The sequence below is a fragment of the Strigops habroptila genome, chromosome Z (genome assembly GCF_004027225.2).
Source record: "Strigops habroptila isolate Jane chromosome Z, bStrHab1.2.pri, whole genome shotgun sequence".
Lineage (NCBI taxonomy): Eukaryota > Metazoa > Chordata > Aves > Psittaciformes > Psittacidae > Strigops > Strigops habroptila.
The window spans coordinates 1506929-1523084 of NC_044302.2; the positions used below are offsets into that span (position 1 = coordinate 1506929).

Consider the following 16156-nt stretch of genomic DNA (forward strand, 5'->3'; position numbering starts at 1 on the left):
TGGCCTGACTTGGAAGCTGATTTTTAAGCTCACATTTTCACTCCAGGGTACGAAGTTTTTCGTCACTAATGATTTTGCACAGAATAAACCTCAAAGAGATCATTGGTCTGCAGAAGAAACCAGAATTGGAGGGCTTTATACAGGAATCGCCCTTTAATGACCAAGAAAACGGGTGTCTGTTCAAATATATATATATACATTTATAGGTATTACAGGTTGATGTTACAGCACCAATAATCTTTTTAACCCAAATGTTCTTCTTTATTGACTTCTGTGCTTATTATTTCAAAAATAATTTCAAATCAATGCACTGGAAGGGGATTTCTGGAGGTCTGGATGAATGCTTGCAGAAGGTGGCTTCTGCTGTTATGCTGCTTTATTTTGAGAAGAATTTTCAGATGTAGGTATAAATGAGAAGCTCATGAACAGTTGAATAATTTGTTTCTAAACCCTTCAGATCTCAGTTTAGTCCAGAACACAAACTGTTCTTGTACCTCTTTTGAAGAAACCTTCCAACTGATCCTGAATCAGGTTTTTTTTAACCTCATGTACTTCCATGAACTTAGCCTGATGTGCTAATATCAGCTCATCTGATGATGGATGTGGTTCTGGGCAACCTGATCTAGCTGAAGATGTCCCTGCTCATTGCAGAGGAGTTGGACTAGATGACCTTTGAAGGTCCCTGCCAACCCAAACTATTCTATGATTCTATTCTCTGATGACAGGAGAGAGGAGATGAAGATACCCAGGGTATTCACAAACTTCTCAGAGAACAGGAGACAGAGTAACACTGGCCAGTGATGCTGCAGAGGACCAGGGGGAAGCAAAGCTATTTATTTATCCATTTAAGCAGGTGAAAACACAAACAGGAATAATCCAGGCTCGCCAGCTGCTCCAGGAGCCTGCCTGGCAGGGTGGAGGTGCAGAGGCAGAACTCACCAGGGCACAAAGCCTGGTGCACAGCACTGTGAATAGCCCCAACAGACCATGGCCGGGCGTTAGCAATTCCCACCTCCAGCCCCAGCCAAGCAGAAGCGCCAGCTCCCTGTGCCAGGGCTCCCAAGAGCAGAGGGACACTCAGAAGGAACCCAGGTCAGTGCAGGGACCAGCTCCTCCTCCCACAGCAGGAGGACAGAGCTGCTGCACAGCCAGCCCTGGAAGGCTACGCAAGGATCCTCTGAGTTTAACCAGACTGAGCTCTTGACAGGAGAAAACACTAAACAAATTTTAAAAAGTAATAAGAAAATGTAACACCAAATGCAGTGCCTTCCTCTGCAGCAGCCCCGCACCAAACACACACTTGGGGCCTAATTCAACACCCTTTAAGCTAGCACAGCAGCAAACACGCAGTCCTGCCATCGCTCCTTTACGAAGCACACTCATCCCTGCCCTCCGCGCTCCCTCTCTCTCTACTTCAGCACAGTATTTTCTGCAGCAACATACCTTAGCACATGATTATTTCAAATTAAATGGAAGATGGCAACAAATAATTAAAAAAAGATTTTGAGGAACCTTTGTTTTTTCCCCTCCTTTGGCAGTGTTTCTAACCCCTGTCCCTTCCCTAAACTACCTCCCCACGCCACTGTACCAAAGCTCTATGCCAGCAAACAGAAAAAGCATCCAATGCTAAGACTGGCCTTAGCAGCAGTACCTGCTTCAAATACAGGCAAGACTCTGGCCTCTGCAACACCGCTCTTGGTCGTGCCTCATCTTACCCTTGCACAGTAGCACCGAGCCGAGTGGATTTACTCGCCCACAGTCCGTATCCATGAGTAAAGCACAGAAATTCAGTGGCCAGTGTGTGAACACGGCACAATTTGTTCACCAGGGCACAAACCTGCTTATGGACATTGTTTTGGTTCAAAATCAACTAGGTACCGTACAACTTGTAACTGTTTCCAATTCAATTATGCCAAACATAAATAAACTATTCTTGAACTGAAAATAGTGTCCACAGGGCATTCTAATGTGTAAGTAAATCCTTTGAAAAAATAATAATAAATCAATGCAAACTTTTCCAAGCAGGAAGGGTTGCTGGTAAGCAGAGGGTATTTGTTATGAAAAGCTTTGAAACAGTCAGAATTAGAAACCAAGCACAGCTTTTTACAAGACACTTTTCAGAGCTGAATTGCATTGTTTACTTAAGACAGTTAAAAGGATATCACCAGCGTGAAATGAAGTCAACTTCAAAGTCACACAGTTTCAAGTCCTAAACATGCCACAGCAATCTCATTTTAGAAAAACACATGCTCTATTTTTGTTAAGTGTTTCTCTTCCTCTGCTGTGCTAGAGGCTCTTACAAGGAAGAAGGAACCTCAGAAAAACCAAAACCCACCAAACCCCACTTTTACACTCCACACACAATGAAACCATTGAAGAACAAACTCCTTTTATCCTCTCTGCTGCAGTACCCAAAGTAGCTGTTTCTACCAAAAGGAGCCTTATTTTATCACTATCTTCTCCTTTTGTAAACGATCTGCACCATAAGACTCTCAGTCCTCTTTTATTTCTAGTTGTCAGGAGGCAGGCACAGTTTCCCAACCCCAAAAGCAGTTTCAAACATCATCTTTGCAGCTACAACTGACCTGGGATTCTCTTGCTGCATCTGTCACATGCTCCAGCAGTGACCTGGGGAGCAGAAGGAGCAGGAAGGCTGCTTCTTCCCAAATCGTGCCTGTCCCTCACCTGTTTTGCCATCAGAAGGCTGACTCTGGACCCACTTCCTCTGCTCTCCCAACAGCTGTCCAGGTTCGGCACAGACATGAGCATCACTTGGTACCATCTACAGGGGCTGAACTGCTCAACGTCCAGATACCGTAACAAAGCAAGTGGGAGTCTTAATGAAGGTAAATTAAAACAGAAGTGAAAAAAGCATCCATTCTTGCTCCATAATCCAGCAAGGCCTCCAACAAGACTGAATGGGGAAAATTGTGACAAAAATACCATCTTTTCCCTCTTGGGATGCTATGTTCAAATGGAAGACTACAGCTTTTGTTGATTTCTAACATGCAGAAGACCCACTGGACACCCTCAGTAGTGCCTGCCACCTTCCACACAGGTTCTCCTGGGCTCAGTGGTGGAGAACGACAGTGGGGGGACCCGACCACCACATCCCGCCCCGGAGCTCCCAGCAGCGGAGCGCCAGCAACCTCCCTCCCTGCTCCCACCACCCTCACCAGCGCCAGCTGAACAAGGCACAGCATGAATTCAGCATCAAACAACTTTGCTCCCAAGCATCCTGCTGGCCAGTTTCTTTCTGTTCAGGTACCATCTAGACTTCTGAAGGTCTGAATCCTCTGCAAAGCTCCACAAGGCACCAGCTTCTCCTGCATGGGCCGAGGTGGGCAGTACGGAGGGAGCTGGTTCGCTCATGCTCTTTGCTTTCTGTAATAAATCACAGTGAGGTATTTCTTGTTTGGCCTCAGCAGACTGCCACTGCACTGTCCCTGCCCTGACACACCAGGAGAGGCCCAGTCATGGTTTCGACAGAGGACAGAGCTCAGCAGACAACTCTATTGTGCTGAAGATCAGTGACAGGGACACCAGTAACCCACGATCTCCAGAGGATGGCCAGTGCTTCTTGCAGAATCTCATCAAAAGCATCTTGCTAATTATCGCTACTTCACAGGCTTCACACCCAGAGGCAAGAAGCGGCTGAGAAAAAGATGGCTGAAGGAAGAAAAACAGAGTCTTGGCCTCCAGCTCCTGCCTGCAGTAACCAGTTTCACAGCCCAGCAGTCTGTGGAAGGAAATCTCAACTCCAAGCAAACAGCACCTATCCTTTCAGAGTCACAGAGTAATACTATTCAGAGAAGCATCAGTGGAGGACTGCTTGGTTGGACACTTCCAGCTGCACTGCAAACAGCAGGAAAACCTTGCAGCGGGTTTCTGGCAATCAGGTCTAGAGACCTGGGCACAGCTGGGAGGTTTCAGTGAAGAGCAGCCAGTTGTGCTACCCCCACTGTGAGGCTGAGCCCCGCCAGTGCTGCACGGAGCAGAGCTCAACCCTTGTCCTCCTCTGCACGCTCCGAGCCATCCCCTGAGCTTCCAGAGGTTGGCTCAGATGCCCAAACATCTGCACTTCCAGGTGAAACCATGGGAAGCCTGCCATGAAGGGAGCTCCTCACAAAGGACCTACCACCTGGGGAATTTCCAGGATCTCATGCAAACCTCCAGGACTTCCACGCTGCTCAGAATAAAGGCGAAACAGTGGAGAGGCTGGTTAAAATAAGGCAACCAAGGAAAAAAATCTGTGGCAGCTCCTTCACACAGATGCTGCTATTGGCCAGGTAACGAGGGGCACAAGGTGCTGACCAGGGGCCGGCCATCCCGCACCAGCATGCAGCACATGTCCTCCTCCAACACAACAAGCAAAGGGCACAGGCTGGCAACAATACCTGGCGCACCACCTCCTCTCTCCTCTGCCAGCCATGCGCTATCACCACAAAGCTCATCCCACCAGTCCTACTCCTGTCACGAGGCAGTGCATACTTCTCTTGTACCATCCCCACTCCATGGTCCATAATGCAGCCCAACCGCTGGCACGCTCCTCCCACTGCCTCTCCCTCTGGCTGCACTGCAGAGCCAACGCGATGCCCACAGGAGCTCATGCCGAGGAACAGGATGGCGTTCACAATGCACACATGTCATACGTGGCTCTGCTTAGGCTTGGACTCTCTAAGACCACAAACCCCGGCCGACATGACCAGGCCTCCTCCACACCAGCGCTCTGTGCTCCAGAAAGCAGCAAAACCAGGAAGGATGAGAAGAACAAAGAGCAAGCAGCCTGCTTCTCTAGCACCAGAGCACAGGTCTCCAGCACAACCCACCCCCCGGGAGGTGCCAAGCTGCTCTGGGCAACCCCTCAGCTCCCTGGCTGTCCTCAGCATGGCAGGTACCCCTTCCCCATTCCCTCCCCACCATCAGGGCTGGCACTCATCACACACATCACCCTAGTGAAAAACCTGGCGCAGACAAGGAGATTCACCCCTCCCCTCCTCTGCCACCCTAATAAAGGTCAACTGAAGCAGGAAGGGCAATGATCCTGCAGAACAAGGCCTGTGAGCAGTTAACTGCAGTGAGGAGTCAAGGAACAGGGCCCTGCTGTGCCATCTGGGAGCACAGTCACTCGGGTGACACACAGGTACTGCGGGATGCTCGGCCCAGTTCAGACCTGCCACGTTACTACAAATGCATCACCCTGCTGCCTTCCTCTTCTCCAAGGTGCCAGAACAAAATCCCTTGGCATGTGCAAAGCACTGGGAAAGAAGGCAGGCCTACAGCAAGAATTACTTCACCTATGACGTGGACAGAGGAGAGGATATCCTTCTCTGAGGACTCCAGCGCAATCACAGTTAGAGCACTGCAGCCCGGGGTGGGAAGGTACCTGTGTGCCAGAAAGCAGTGGGTACAAAGTGTAACAGCTTGTGCGTTATCAGAGGTGGGGGATTGGGAAAGTAACAAAGAACAAGATTGGAGGATGTAACAATGCTCTCGGAATTTAAGACATTATGATTTTTCATAATTAACCCCCACTTACAGTCTCTGCATGTGAACTATGTATTATCCCATTGCATACTCCAGCTGAGGCAAACATTTGGTGGCTTGCCCAAAGTCAGCGTCAGAGCTAAAACAGATCTTTTGACTTCCAAACAAGCTCACAGTGTTAAGCTGCTTTTAACTGTCTCTGTGGAAGATGAAAAACAGCAAGAAGAAAGGAATTGAGGAAAGAAGTATGTAAGACTAAAAGGGACAAAATTAACAGGAGAAAATTAAAGACGAGAAATTTAGGCTCTGACATCTGAAGGCGCTTTCGAGGAGCAAATACCTGGGTGCTGCAGACCCACGTCCCAGAAGGAGGGCCGGAGCTCCCACTCCTCAAAGCCGGAGGTGAAAGCGCTGGCTGCAGCACCCTGTGGTGTGCAGGGACCCGGTGAGTGCTTTGCCTCCAGCGGCCGGGCCCAGCACCACGCTGGGCACCTGCTGTCCCCTTGTCCCCAGCAGCACTGGGGAGGGAAGCGCCACTGTCAGCCCCAGTGCCGGAGCTGCCGGCTCAGTGGCGTGTGAACCAGGCTGGCTCCAAGCACCTTTCACTGGGGGACAGGGGCACCTCGCCCGAGACACCAACAAAGCAGAAGGTTAATTTGAAGCTCAGAGCCCTGCTGCCGCGCGCTCGTCTCTCCCTCGCCCTCCCTCCTCGCTCTCCTTTCTGTGCAAAGCCTGACATCTACAGTTCTGTCTGGCGCAGTCAGGGTGCTGCGGTGGGAGCCGTGCAAGGACAGCGGGGACGCGGTGGCCGGCCATGCTCCGCTCCTCCGTCCCACCACGGGCACCGACCCGGCTGCGCTCGCTCCTGCACCGGAAAAGCAACGCAACCTCAGCCCAGCCAGGGCACACACCGCAAAGCCCACCCCGGCAACACTGCCTGGTGGTACCGCCGAAGCCCCAGCAGCCACTGCACGCCGCTGGGGCTCATCTGAGCCCGGCTCCTGCCACTGCGCATAGACTTCCAATGCTGTCAAACAGAGCAAACCGAGGGAGCTACAGCCTCATGGCATCACTTCTGCAGCCGTACTGCAGGAACTAGCTGCACCCCAACATCTCAGGGGCAGCCTTTCTGCTCTGCTTCTGGAGATGTCCAAGGGTCTGTGCACCAGCTTCTGCAACACAAGAGGCGCGGGTGAAATGCACAGGCTGGTGTGCGCAGCCTTTGAATCCAGAACATCTTCAACATCTTCATGCCGCAGTAGCAGCCTTAGTTAACAGACCCTACAACTCTCAAACATGTGCTCAAGATACCAAGCAGCTTTGTGCTTCACACGCTCCCCCTGCTAAGTCTTCTGAACTAACCTCCAGGCCTGCTAGCATTACGTGGTATCTCACCAAAAATACCTTGAAGAACCCCCACATTCTGCATCATCCTGAACAACATGCACTTGATGGCAGCTCTCAGCCCAAACAAGGTACATCTGACAGCAGCTCAGCTGGTTATGCCTCTTTACCCCCCCTCGCCTCCCCCTTCCTCACTCAACTCCGTTGTAACGAGAAGGAATAGACCAAAAACCTCCAAGCCCGTCACCAGACGTCACAGATGTTCAGGAAACCCAGCAACCCAGCCTCGCAGAATCAAGCACATCATCGTGATGTTACTATCAACATTTAAGTACGTGCTCTGAATTCTGCGGGGAGCATCAGTCTGTTTGCACAAGACAGCCAGTGGCAGCGTGGCAAAAGGAGAGTTAAAACTCCTGCTACTGTACCAAGCCAACCAGCCATTTTGGAGCTAAGCTACCACTGGCCAGGGAAGCGCAGCCGTGTACACGAGGCACACACGAGGCGGGATGCAGGAGGCAGGATGCAGGGTGCTTTGCTGCCAGAGACCCAAGAGGTTGGGAGCGGCTCCCAGAGCAAGCCTGCTCCCATCCTGCCCAAGGAGGGACCAACTGCCCAGCAGGCACCCTTGGGCCATGAAAACAAACATTTACTAAGGGCTAACGTGTTACAGGCCCTGCAAGTTCCACTTCCCCAGATACCAGGGTGGGGGGAGGATGAAGAAAACCTTTTCACCAGACCTGCCACGCACATCATCTGCTCCAGCATCACTGCCGAGTGAGGGAACCTGCATGGCTCAGCCCTCGCCAGATTTAAGACCTGAAAGCCTGGGCACTACAGGGCCAGCACCCTCCTTCTCCCCAGCAATGTGCACTACATAGTGCAAAACACTGGGAAATGTTTGTTTTCTGGGGACAGGAAAAATCCACATTGCTGCTCTGCTTTGCCTTTATTAGCAAGAGGCATGTTTGGCACTTGTGACATAATGAAATTACAATCAACAGCTAAGTGCCTTCTCCCAGCAGCAAACTCAAGGGCAAAGCAGAGTGGCTGCAGCCTGCCCATGGCAGGGCACCTCACACCCAGACTGTCCCATCGTCCTTCTACCCTGCACAGCCGGACCCCAGACCCCTCCTGGGACACACCAGGAGGCACCCGCCAGCAGTGACCGCACGGCACAGGTCTCCCTCCCAAAAACCCCAAACAAGAATTAACTTCAGATGGGGATGAAGTTTAACTGTATGTACAGTCCGCCTCTGGATGCACACACAGCGCACACCTCACACAGATGCCACCGCTCTGCTGCCGTGGAGATCATCACCCACCTCCCGCACTGACAGATGGACACGTCTGTCCGGCTGAGCCAACGAGGAAGCACCGGAAAGCACTTGCTCCTTGCCAGCACAGCAGGATCCGAGCGAGACCCACAGTATCTACCGGGGGAAGGAGAATCACCAACACAAGCAGGGTGGCGTGGCCCACTGCCACACCGGCGGCTGCAGAGAGGGAGCACGCCGAGGCTTCCAGGTCCAGTGGGATCCCCAACTCGGCAGTGAGAGCTACTGTCTCCTGGCCACCAGCAGCAACGGAAGCCCGACTCATCCACCCTGTTTGTTTGTTGGGGTTTTTTCAAACTAGCTGGAATTTCTCTATTTCTCCAATCCCTGCCTACACACAACCCCAACCTCAGGAGAAAACACAAATGCATGAATCGCAGATGAGAGACAAAGCAGGAGGCGGGACGGGCGGCCCTGCTCCCTCCTGCCCTCACCTCACCCCACGGCGCGAGGCAGTTATATTTAGGTACCGCCACGGTCTGCGGTGCCGCGGCCCCCCTCGGGCACGGCGCAGAATGCAGATTTTCCAGACAACAGACCACAACAGCTCCGTCAAAACCATTAGAGGCTGCGGCGCCCAGGCCTGCGCACAGATGTTTTGATTCCCACTCTCCTGCCACGACAGCCCTCAGCAGCCCTGGCGCTGCCACGCGCTGGACGCCCAGCCCAAACGTCGGCTGGCGAGGGCGGGAGTGAGGAGGGCAGGGGAGCTCCGCTCCAAACAGGAGATGTTCCTCCCTATGGTCTCCCCTCGCTGGCCTCCCCCAGGGGCTCCCAGAGGGGTGTGGGGTGACGCCCCACCATAAGAAAACAGAGGCAGCATGAGAGGGCAGCCCCATGGTCACCCCGCTCCAGCCCCAAGGGATCTCCCAAGCCGAAACCCTGCTGCCAGTCATTGGCCGCAGCCCCATGAGCGGCACAGGGGTCCCGCACATGGCCAGAACAGGGAATCAGGTGAGACCCAGCTTTGTCTGTGGCCCACCTCTCCCGCTGGCCAGACACTGCTCCAAAGCCACGCAAAGGCCAAACCTCAGCCACGCTCTGGCGAAAGGGAGCGGAGGTGTGAAACACTCAGCCTCTTCCCAGCCCATCCCTCCTGAATCGCACCGATCTTCCCACACAAACACACCTCCAGCTCCAGCACCACCAGCAGCACCAGCACCTACAAGAAGATGGTTGCTGAAAACTCTCCCACCGCAGATGAGCGAGTCCGACACCGGCGGAGGAAACGCTCGCGCAACAGAGTCCGAGCCCCAGCAGAACAGTATGTGAATAAAGTTGATGTAAAAGCCCACTAGTCATTTTTCAGCTTCTCCATACAACATTTTTATTATCATTATCACTACTATTGGTATTTTGGAAAGTGGGAGCGTTAATGGGCAGACTAATGCAGCCAGCCATATGTCCATCAATTGGGATTTAGCAATCCCCGCTGAAGCTGTTCAACTGCTTGCCAGGCCCAAAGTAAATCTGCTCCTCAGCGCTGCTCTCGGCCTCTGGCACGACACTGCCGGGACCGGGGCGGGGGGTCAAAACAGAGGGATGAAAGAGGGACACGCGCCTCTGCCTTTGTCAAAGCAGCCGCCGCCGGGCCCCGGTTTGACAGCAGCCACGACAAGGCCAGGCGAAGGTGCCAGGCCCCACGCCACCTCCGCCACTGAGCAGCACCTTGGCTCAGTCCTGCAGGAACAAAAGGCAGCGGCAGGATGGGAGGGAGGGCATGGGGTTCCCACAGCCAAGGGCCAGCGCTGCTGTGAGCTGCACCATTGACATGCGGGAGAGGGGCTGCAGCGGGCTTCCCGCTGGCCCAAAATGCTCCCAAAATGACCATGTTCGAAAAGGAAAGAATGGGAAAAAAAAAAAACCAAAACAAATATAGCAAAGCAACCTCTGCATCCAGGCACAGAGCTCCTCAACCCTTTAATATGCCTTTTCTTTGCTTTTGTTTCTGGCTGAAGGCGGCCTGCGGAGCGGGACCCAGGCGGGAGGGCAGCTCAGGAAGCTGATACAGGAACAGCCCTCAAGCGGGAGGCCGAGCAGGAGCCCCGGGCCTGGTGCTGCACAGCAGCCGGGAGCCCAGTGCAGCCCCACAGGGGGCTATGGGAGCCGGGGCACCCTGCTCCATGACCACCCTGCACTCAGCTGCTCCCCAAGCCTCGGCCGGTGCCGCAGCCGAAAAGCCACACTCTGTCTTGCGCTTAATGCCGGACCAGACAGTGCTCCCTAATGAGGGAGCATTACAATCAGCTTGTAATGCTGAATTTTTAATGCTGCCGAGGGCTCTGTTACATACTGAAGGGGAAACGGGTGCAGGGGGCAGCCAGCAGGGTGCCCGCTCCCCCCGGCCTCCCGGCAGACCCCCGTGCCCCTGCCCCGCCGCTTACCGCCAGCACTGCGGGACGGGGCGCGCGCAGCACCCATCGGAGCTCCTGCGCGGCCGGGAGCCTCGCACAAACTTTCCTCAAGTGTGTGGAGGGGTGATGCCAAAAGCTTCGCTCTCCTCTCCGCCAGAGCTCGGCCGGGAAGCGGTTTAAAAGCAAAGTTCACGAGCATGTTAACTGCATGCTCTCGTATGTTCCGTACATGCAGTCTGCGCTGCTCCTCACAGTAATACCCTAAGACTGTAAATCTATAACCACTGCAATGATTTAGTGATTAAAAACATGATAACATATTGTGTAACTGCAAACCACAGAATCCCTGCCAACTCTCCTCCAAGATACAGGAACAAAAATACAGAAAATGTGTTGCTTGCAGCAGTCTTCCTAAACTCAACGGAAAGATTTTAATAATGAAAAAAAAAAAAAAACCCAACCCTAAACATCAGAAAAAGGCTGGATACAATGCAAGGCTGGAAAAAAAAAATTAAATGACAGAGTTTTAAATACAATTCTTGCTCTAACAAATTACAATCTAAACATGCCTCTCTTTTTTTTCCTCTTTTTTAAGTTTGTCGTAACTGGAATAACTGGTCTTGTGTGATGTCTTGCATATTCAAAGTGCTTTGTAATAGGATACGGAGACCAAACCTTATTTGCCTAAACTCAATGGGTTTTATTTTTTCCCCTTCCCTCCCCATTTTTTTTCCTTTTATTTTCCCTCCTTCCCCCCCCTTTCTCCCCTAACGGGGGGGGGGGGTGTGTGTGGGGGAAGCAAAAGGAAGAAAGGTCTTTAAGCTGTAAAGAAAATACCTGAAAGGGAAGGCTGCAATTTGTGATACAGTGAAGAAAGCCAAATATTATACATATATTTTTAAAGGCAGCTGTGGGAGTTTTGGCCTCTGAGCAGCCAACTTGACCCCGTCCTCCCTATTCTCTTCTTTCCCCCATCGCAGGATCCCTGCACCTTCAGTGGGATTCGAACTCAATGTGACCCTAAGGAGGGAGTCACCGAGCCTCCAGAAAATTGCTCCATATTAAACAGAAGCGAGGAGAAAGACAGAGAGACGGCCGAGGAAGGGACACGTCTGTATTCCATATCCGCACAAAGTACAGGACAAACCCGCAAGCAGCTTCAAGCCCAGTGTGAAAAAGACCTCTCTCGGAGCAAAAAAAATATTTACATATTAGAAAAAAAAGGGGGAGGGAGAAAGTTTAACAATTTAAATTAAAAATAATAATAATAATAAATAATAATAATTAAAAAAACACAAACAACAAAACCGAAACGAACGCAACCTGAATGATAAATATCGCAGCGAAGCCCGCGGGTGCGTGCCACACGCGTGCACACAGAGCCCCACGATTGCAGCCGCGGCCCCGCGCACCCCGGCTCCGCTCGGGAGGGCTGGCTCAGGAGCCGCCTTCCCTCCGCGGGAGAGGAGCACAGTTTATTCAGAGGAATCAATAGGAAAGAGCATTTGCAAATATTTAGATAAGCGCCGTGCGATTCGGCATTAAGTAATTAAAAACTGAAACTGAGAAGGGGGGATCGGCCTACAGCGCCGTTCGCTGCTTCACCTCCCCATCCCCCTAGCCGCATTCTTCCCAAAACCGAGCCTGCCCGCGGAAAACAAAAATCGGAATTACTCGGGCTCGCCAGGCCGCTCCGGGGCCGCTCGGGCGCGGGGCCCGGCCGGGCGGAGGCGGGCGGAGGGCCGGGCCGGGCCGCCGGCGCCGGGGCAGTTTCGGGCACTTCTTCGCCCCTTTGTTTTCCGGCGCGTCCCCGGCGCTGCGCGCCCGCGGGGTCCGCCCGAGTGGCCTCTCTCTCCGCGCGGGGTCCCGGGGGGCGCCGGGCCCCCGCCGCCCGCGCCCCGCCGCGCACAAAGCCGCGCACCGCCGCGCCGCTTCGCGCCCGCTCCGCGCCCCGCGGCCATGGCCCGGCGGGCGGGGCGGGGGCTCCGCGGGCGCGCAGCGGCCCCCGCGGCGCCGGCACCTGCGCGTCCCCGGCGGCGGCGGCGGGGCTCCGGGACGGCGAGCGGCACAAAGTTTGCTGGGGGATCCGGGGCGGTGGGTGGGAGCGGGCGGGAGGGGGGGCCGGACCAGCCCCATGCAAAGCAGCCCGGGCGCCCCGAGCAGGAGGAGCCCGAGCGGGGGACAGGGCAGAAAAGTTGCCACTTACGCGGTCGCTGCTCCGGCGGCGGCGGCGCTTTTAATCCCGGGCGGCGGCGCGGGGGCTACAGATCCCATGCAGGCTGCGGCGGCTGCGGCGGCAGGAGCGCGCTCCGCGGAGGGGCCCGGGGCAGCAGCAGCGGGAGCCGGGGGCAGCAGCCGGAGCCGAGCGGGAGCCGCCGCCGCCGCCGCCGCTGCCCAGCAGCAGCATCGTTGTCGGGGAGTTTGCAGCCCCCCGGAGAGAGGGGGCCGCGGGCGGCGGCAGCAGCAGCGGCGGCGGCGGCGGTCGGGTCGGGGCGGAGCGGCGCGGAGCGGAGCGGGCGGCGGGGCTGGCGGTCGCCGGAGCAGGAAGCGCCCGGACTCAGATCTGATGATTGGGAAGAAAAAAAACTCTTTGGATCTTTATTCTGCTAATTAGTTTCCTGCAAAAAATGGCTGATTAGTGCAGTGCGCATGTGCCTCATTACCCAGGCACGACGGGAAGGGCTAATTAGCCACCTTCTGGATCAATAAGATTCAGCCCAGGCGGCGGGGGAGGGAGCGAGCGAGCAGGAGCGGGCGGGGGGAGCGCGGCGGCGGCGCCGCACCGAAACTTGGGGCAAGCGGCCGGCCCCCAGCCCGCGGCGGGGGGGGGCAGCTCCGCGCCCAGCCGCGCAGTGCCGCGCCGGGGAGGGGGCGCGCGGGCCGCCCGGCGGCTCCGCACCGCTCCGCGGCGGCGGGGCGCTCCGCGGGGCCACCTGCCCCCCGCGCCCCGGGCGGGACCGCGCCGCCCCGCGCAGGGCAGGGCCGGGCCGGCCCGACCCCCGCCGCCGAAGTTTCCCCGGGAGGAGCCGGGAAAGTTGCGCCGGCAGCGAAGCGCAACTTTGTGCCCGCACCGCCGCGGCCCCCCGAGCGGGGCGGGCCGCGGGCGCGGAGCTTGGCGGAGCGGCCCCGCAGCGCCTGTCCCCGCGGAGCCCATCCCCGCAGCATCCGGCCCGCGCCCGCTCAAACTTTGCGGCCGCCGCTCCGAAGCGGGACAGCGAATCGATACGGCCGCGCCCGGCCTCGCTGGGAGCCGGGCTACAGGTTTCACCAGCCATCGCTCGCAACAGCTTTGTCATTTTCTAAAAATAAGAAGCTAAAAGTTATTGTAGAAGAAGGGGCTTTTTTTGTCCCCCACACAATGTGCCTTTTGTGAGTTTAATGCCATTCCGGGGCTCTCTATAGCCCCGGACAATGGGGAACTCCAGGAGGCGGCTGTGCCTCTGCCTTTTTTCTTTCTTGCTTTCTCTTTTCTCCCCCCACCCCCTCCTCTTTTTTCCCCTTTTTTTTTTTCTTTTTTTAGGAAAGGATGCAACATTCCTCCAGTCCCAACAGAACCTCTGGTTTGATTAAATAAATATTTCTCTAGCCTTGCGGTAACATTTTTCACTTTCTGCTCGGGTCCATCTGCGATTATTATTTAAAATTTTTATTTCCAGCAGCTTTTCCCTCCCCATTCCAGCCCTAGCGAAAAAATGTAGATGATCGTTGGGAATGTGGGATTTGAATTTTAGGAGGACCAGTAAAGAACCTCTGTCCAGGCTTCAAGAATATGTTTTCTTCATCTTTCTGTAACAGACTCTTATTACTGGCAGAAATGCAGCTGAATTAACTCCTCTCTCTTGAAAATCTAAAGAAGCTTTTCAAATTGCTATTTTTTTCTTTTCTTTCCTTTTTTTTTTTTTTTTTACCTTTTTAATTTTTATTTTTCCTAGTAACCCAAGTAATTAACTTTCCGGTTTGTTTCATAGCACTGAACAAGGAATGCAGTTGCGGTCAGTTTTTCCATTTGGGAGAACCTTAATGTAGATGTATTTTATACTGAAAGGTAATAAACTGCATGTTTGTTAGTAAGTATTTGAGATGAAATGTATCATCTTTCCAGGTTTTTACGGTGGGGTTAGTCCTTTGGAATTTTGACAAGTCCCTTTCGGTGGGATGGGGGAATGAAAGGTGATCAGAAATTGAAGAAGGGCTGTACTCGCTGATATGGTACTGTGTCTTGGGTTTGGAAAAGGTATTCACAGGTTTTTAGACTCGAGGTTTAATATGTACCATAGTTCTATGAGTATTATAAATGCAGCACTGAGGTGTACTGTTGTGATGCGCATGCTGTGCATGAGTTCTGATGGGTTGCTAGATGCATAGACTCCCGTATGTTACCAGTTTGCCTTTAAAAGCTGCCCTTGAAAATGTGTAAAAATATGCTTGTCTAGATTTATGGAAGAATAATTGTTAAATTACTTGCCATTCCAAAAAATAAGAAAAAAGCAAAAAACAAACAAAACCAACCCCAACCAAAAAAAATGGGGGGGGGGGGGGGGGGGGGGAGGGATGGGGGAAAAGCCCAAACCAAAACCAACATGCCTTGGGGCAGGTCAGATTTTTCAGGGCTGCTTGGTGCGCTGTCTGTAAAGGTGCATGTAATTTGTAACTGTTGTTTGTGCTGAATATGAAACAAACGTGTTTAGATGATGAAGTTGAGGTGAGAATAAAGTAACCCTTGTCTTTTGGTACTTGGTGTGACTTAGAAGGAGTGCATGTTTTCACCAGAGGCTGTATATCTGGTGGACCGGGCTGGGAATGAGTGCTGCCTGTGTACACCCTTTTTGCAGAGCAAAGAAAAAGTAAATATGTGGAGAAGGTGGCAAGTAAATCTAGTAACCGCCGATGCTCCAGAAATAGGCACCTTCACAGGAACATGTGCAAATGCAGTCTGGTAGCCATGTACATTTTCTTTGCATTTGCATCGCGAATTCTAGGTTTGTGTTGCTGTCCTCTAATTTCCCATGACAACATATGGATCCCATAAATGCAAACATGCCGGAGTGCATCTGTCTGGGTAGCTAACACAAACCAAACATCCCCTTGTTCGGCGGCTCTGCTGCTCCTCCGGCCGTGCTGCGCTGTGCCCTCCTGCGACAGCCTCTCGCTGCTCCTGCATTCTTGTCCTTTCATGCTCCCGGGGTGATCCCAAGTGCCCCGAAAGGAAGGAGGGCAGTGGGCACCGGGGTCAGAGGCGCCCAGGGCCGCAGGGCTTGAGCGGGGAGTGCACTCTGTGGACCCCCACCCTCCTGGGAGCTGGGTCCAGCCTGTGCAGGCTCTGTGCTGGGGTCAAGTCCTACAACATCTTCCCTCCCCTCCTGGCGGGGGCAGAAGACGAGGCTGGGGAGGGGAACAGCTGCATGGAGTGATGGCAGAGATTTGCCCCATGTTCTGGACACGGCCATCCAGAGCCTGGGGGATAGAAGAGCTCCCAGTTCAACTGGGGGGGGCAGAAAGAGGTGATGAGGTGTGTGTTCATGTGTGCGAAAAGAAGGGACTGAACAAGTGATGGCTGCAGGACCAGCCAGATAAACCACTGCACAAGTACCAAAATGAATCTAAAGAATTGAGGAATAATCTGTACAGGAATCA

General features: G+C 53.8%; 1 protein-coding gene and 1 long non-coding RNA gene across 2 annotated transcripts; one reads left to right on the plus strand and one right to left on the minus strand.

Moving 5' to 3' along the window:
• Positions 1 to 1140: 1140 nt before the first annotated feature.
• On the minus strand, positions 1141 to 12166 carry LOC115619703. Its single transcript, XM_030512406.1, has 2 exons — positions 8006 to 12166; positions 1141 to 1154 (listed from the first exon to the last, which is right to left on the minus strand). The coding sequence occupies exon 1, from the start codon at positions 9101 to 9103 to the stop codon at positions 8048 to 8050; it is 1056 nt and encodes a 351-aa protein (XP_030368266.1). The 5' UTR covers positions 9104 to 12166; the 3' UTR covers positions 1141 to 1154; positions 8006 to 8047.
• A 1503-nt stretch (positions 12167 to 13669) lies between these two features.
• On the plus strand, positions 13670 to 15255 carry LOC115619875. Its single transcript, XR_003995143.1, has 2 exons — positions 13670 to 13891; positions 14043 to 15255. It is a non-coding gene; the product is annotated as an uncharacterized LOC115619875 (long non-coding RNA).
• Positions 15256 to 16156: the final 901 nt, after the last annotated feature.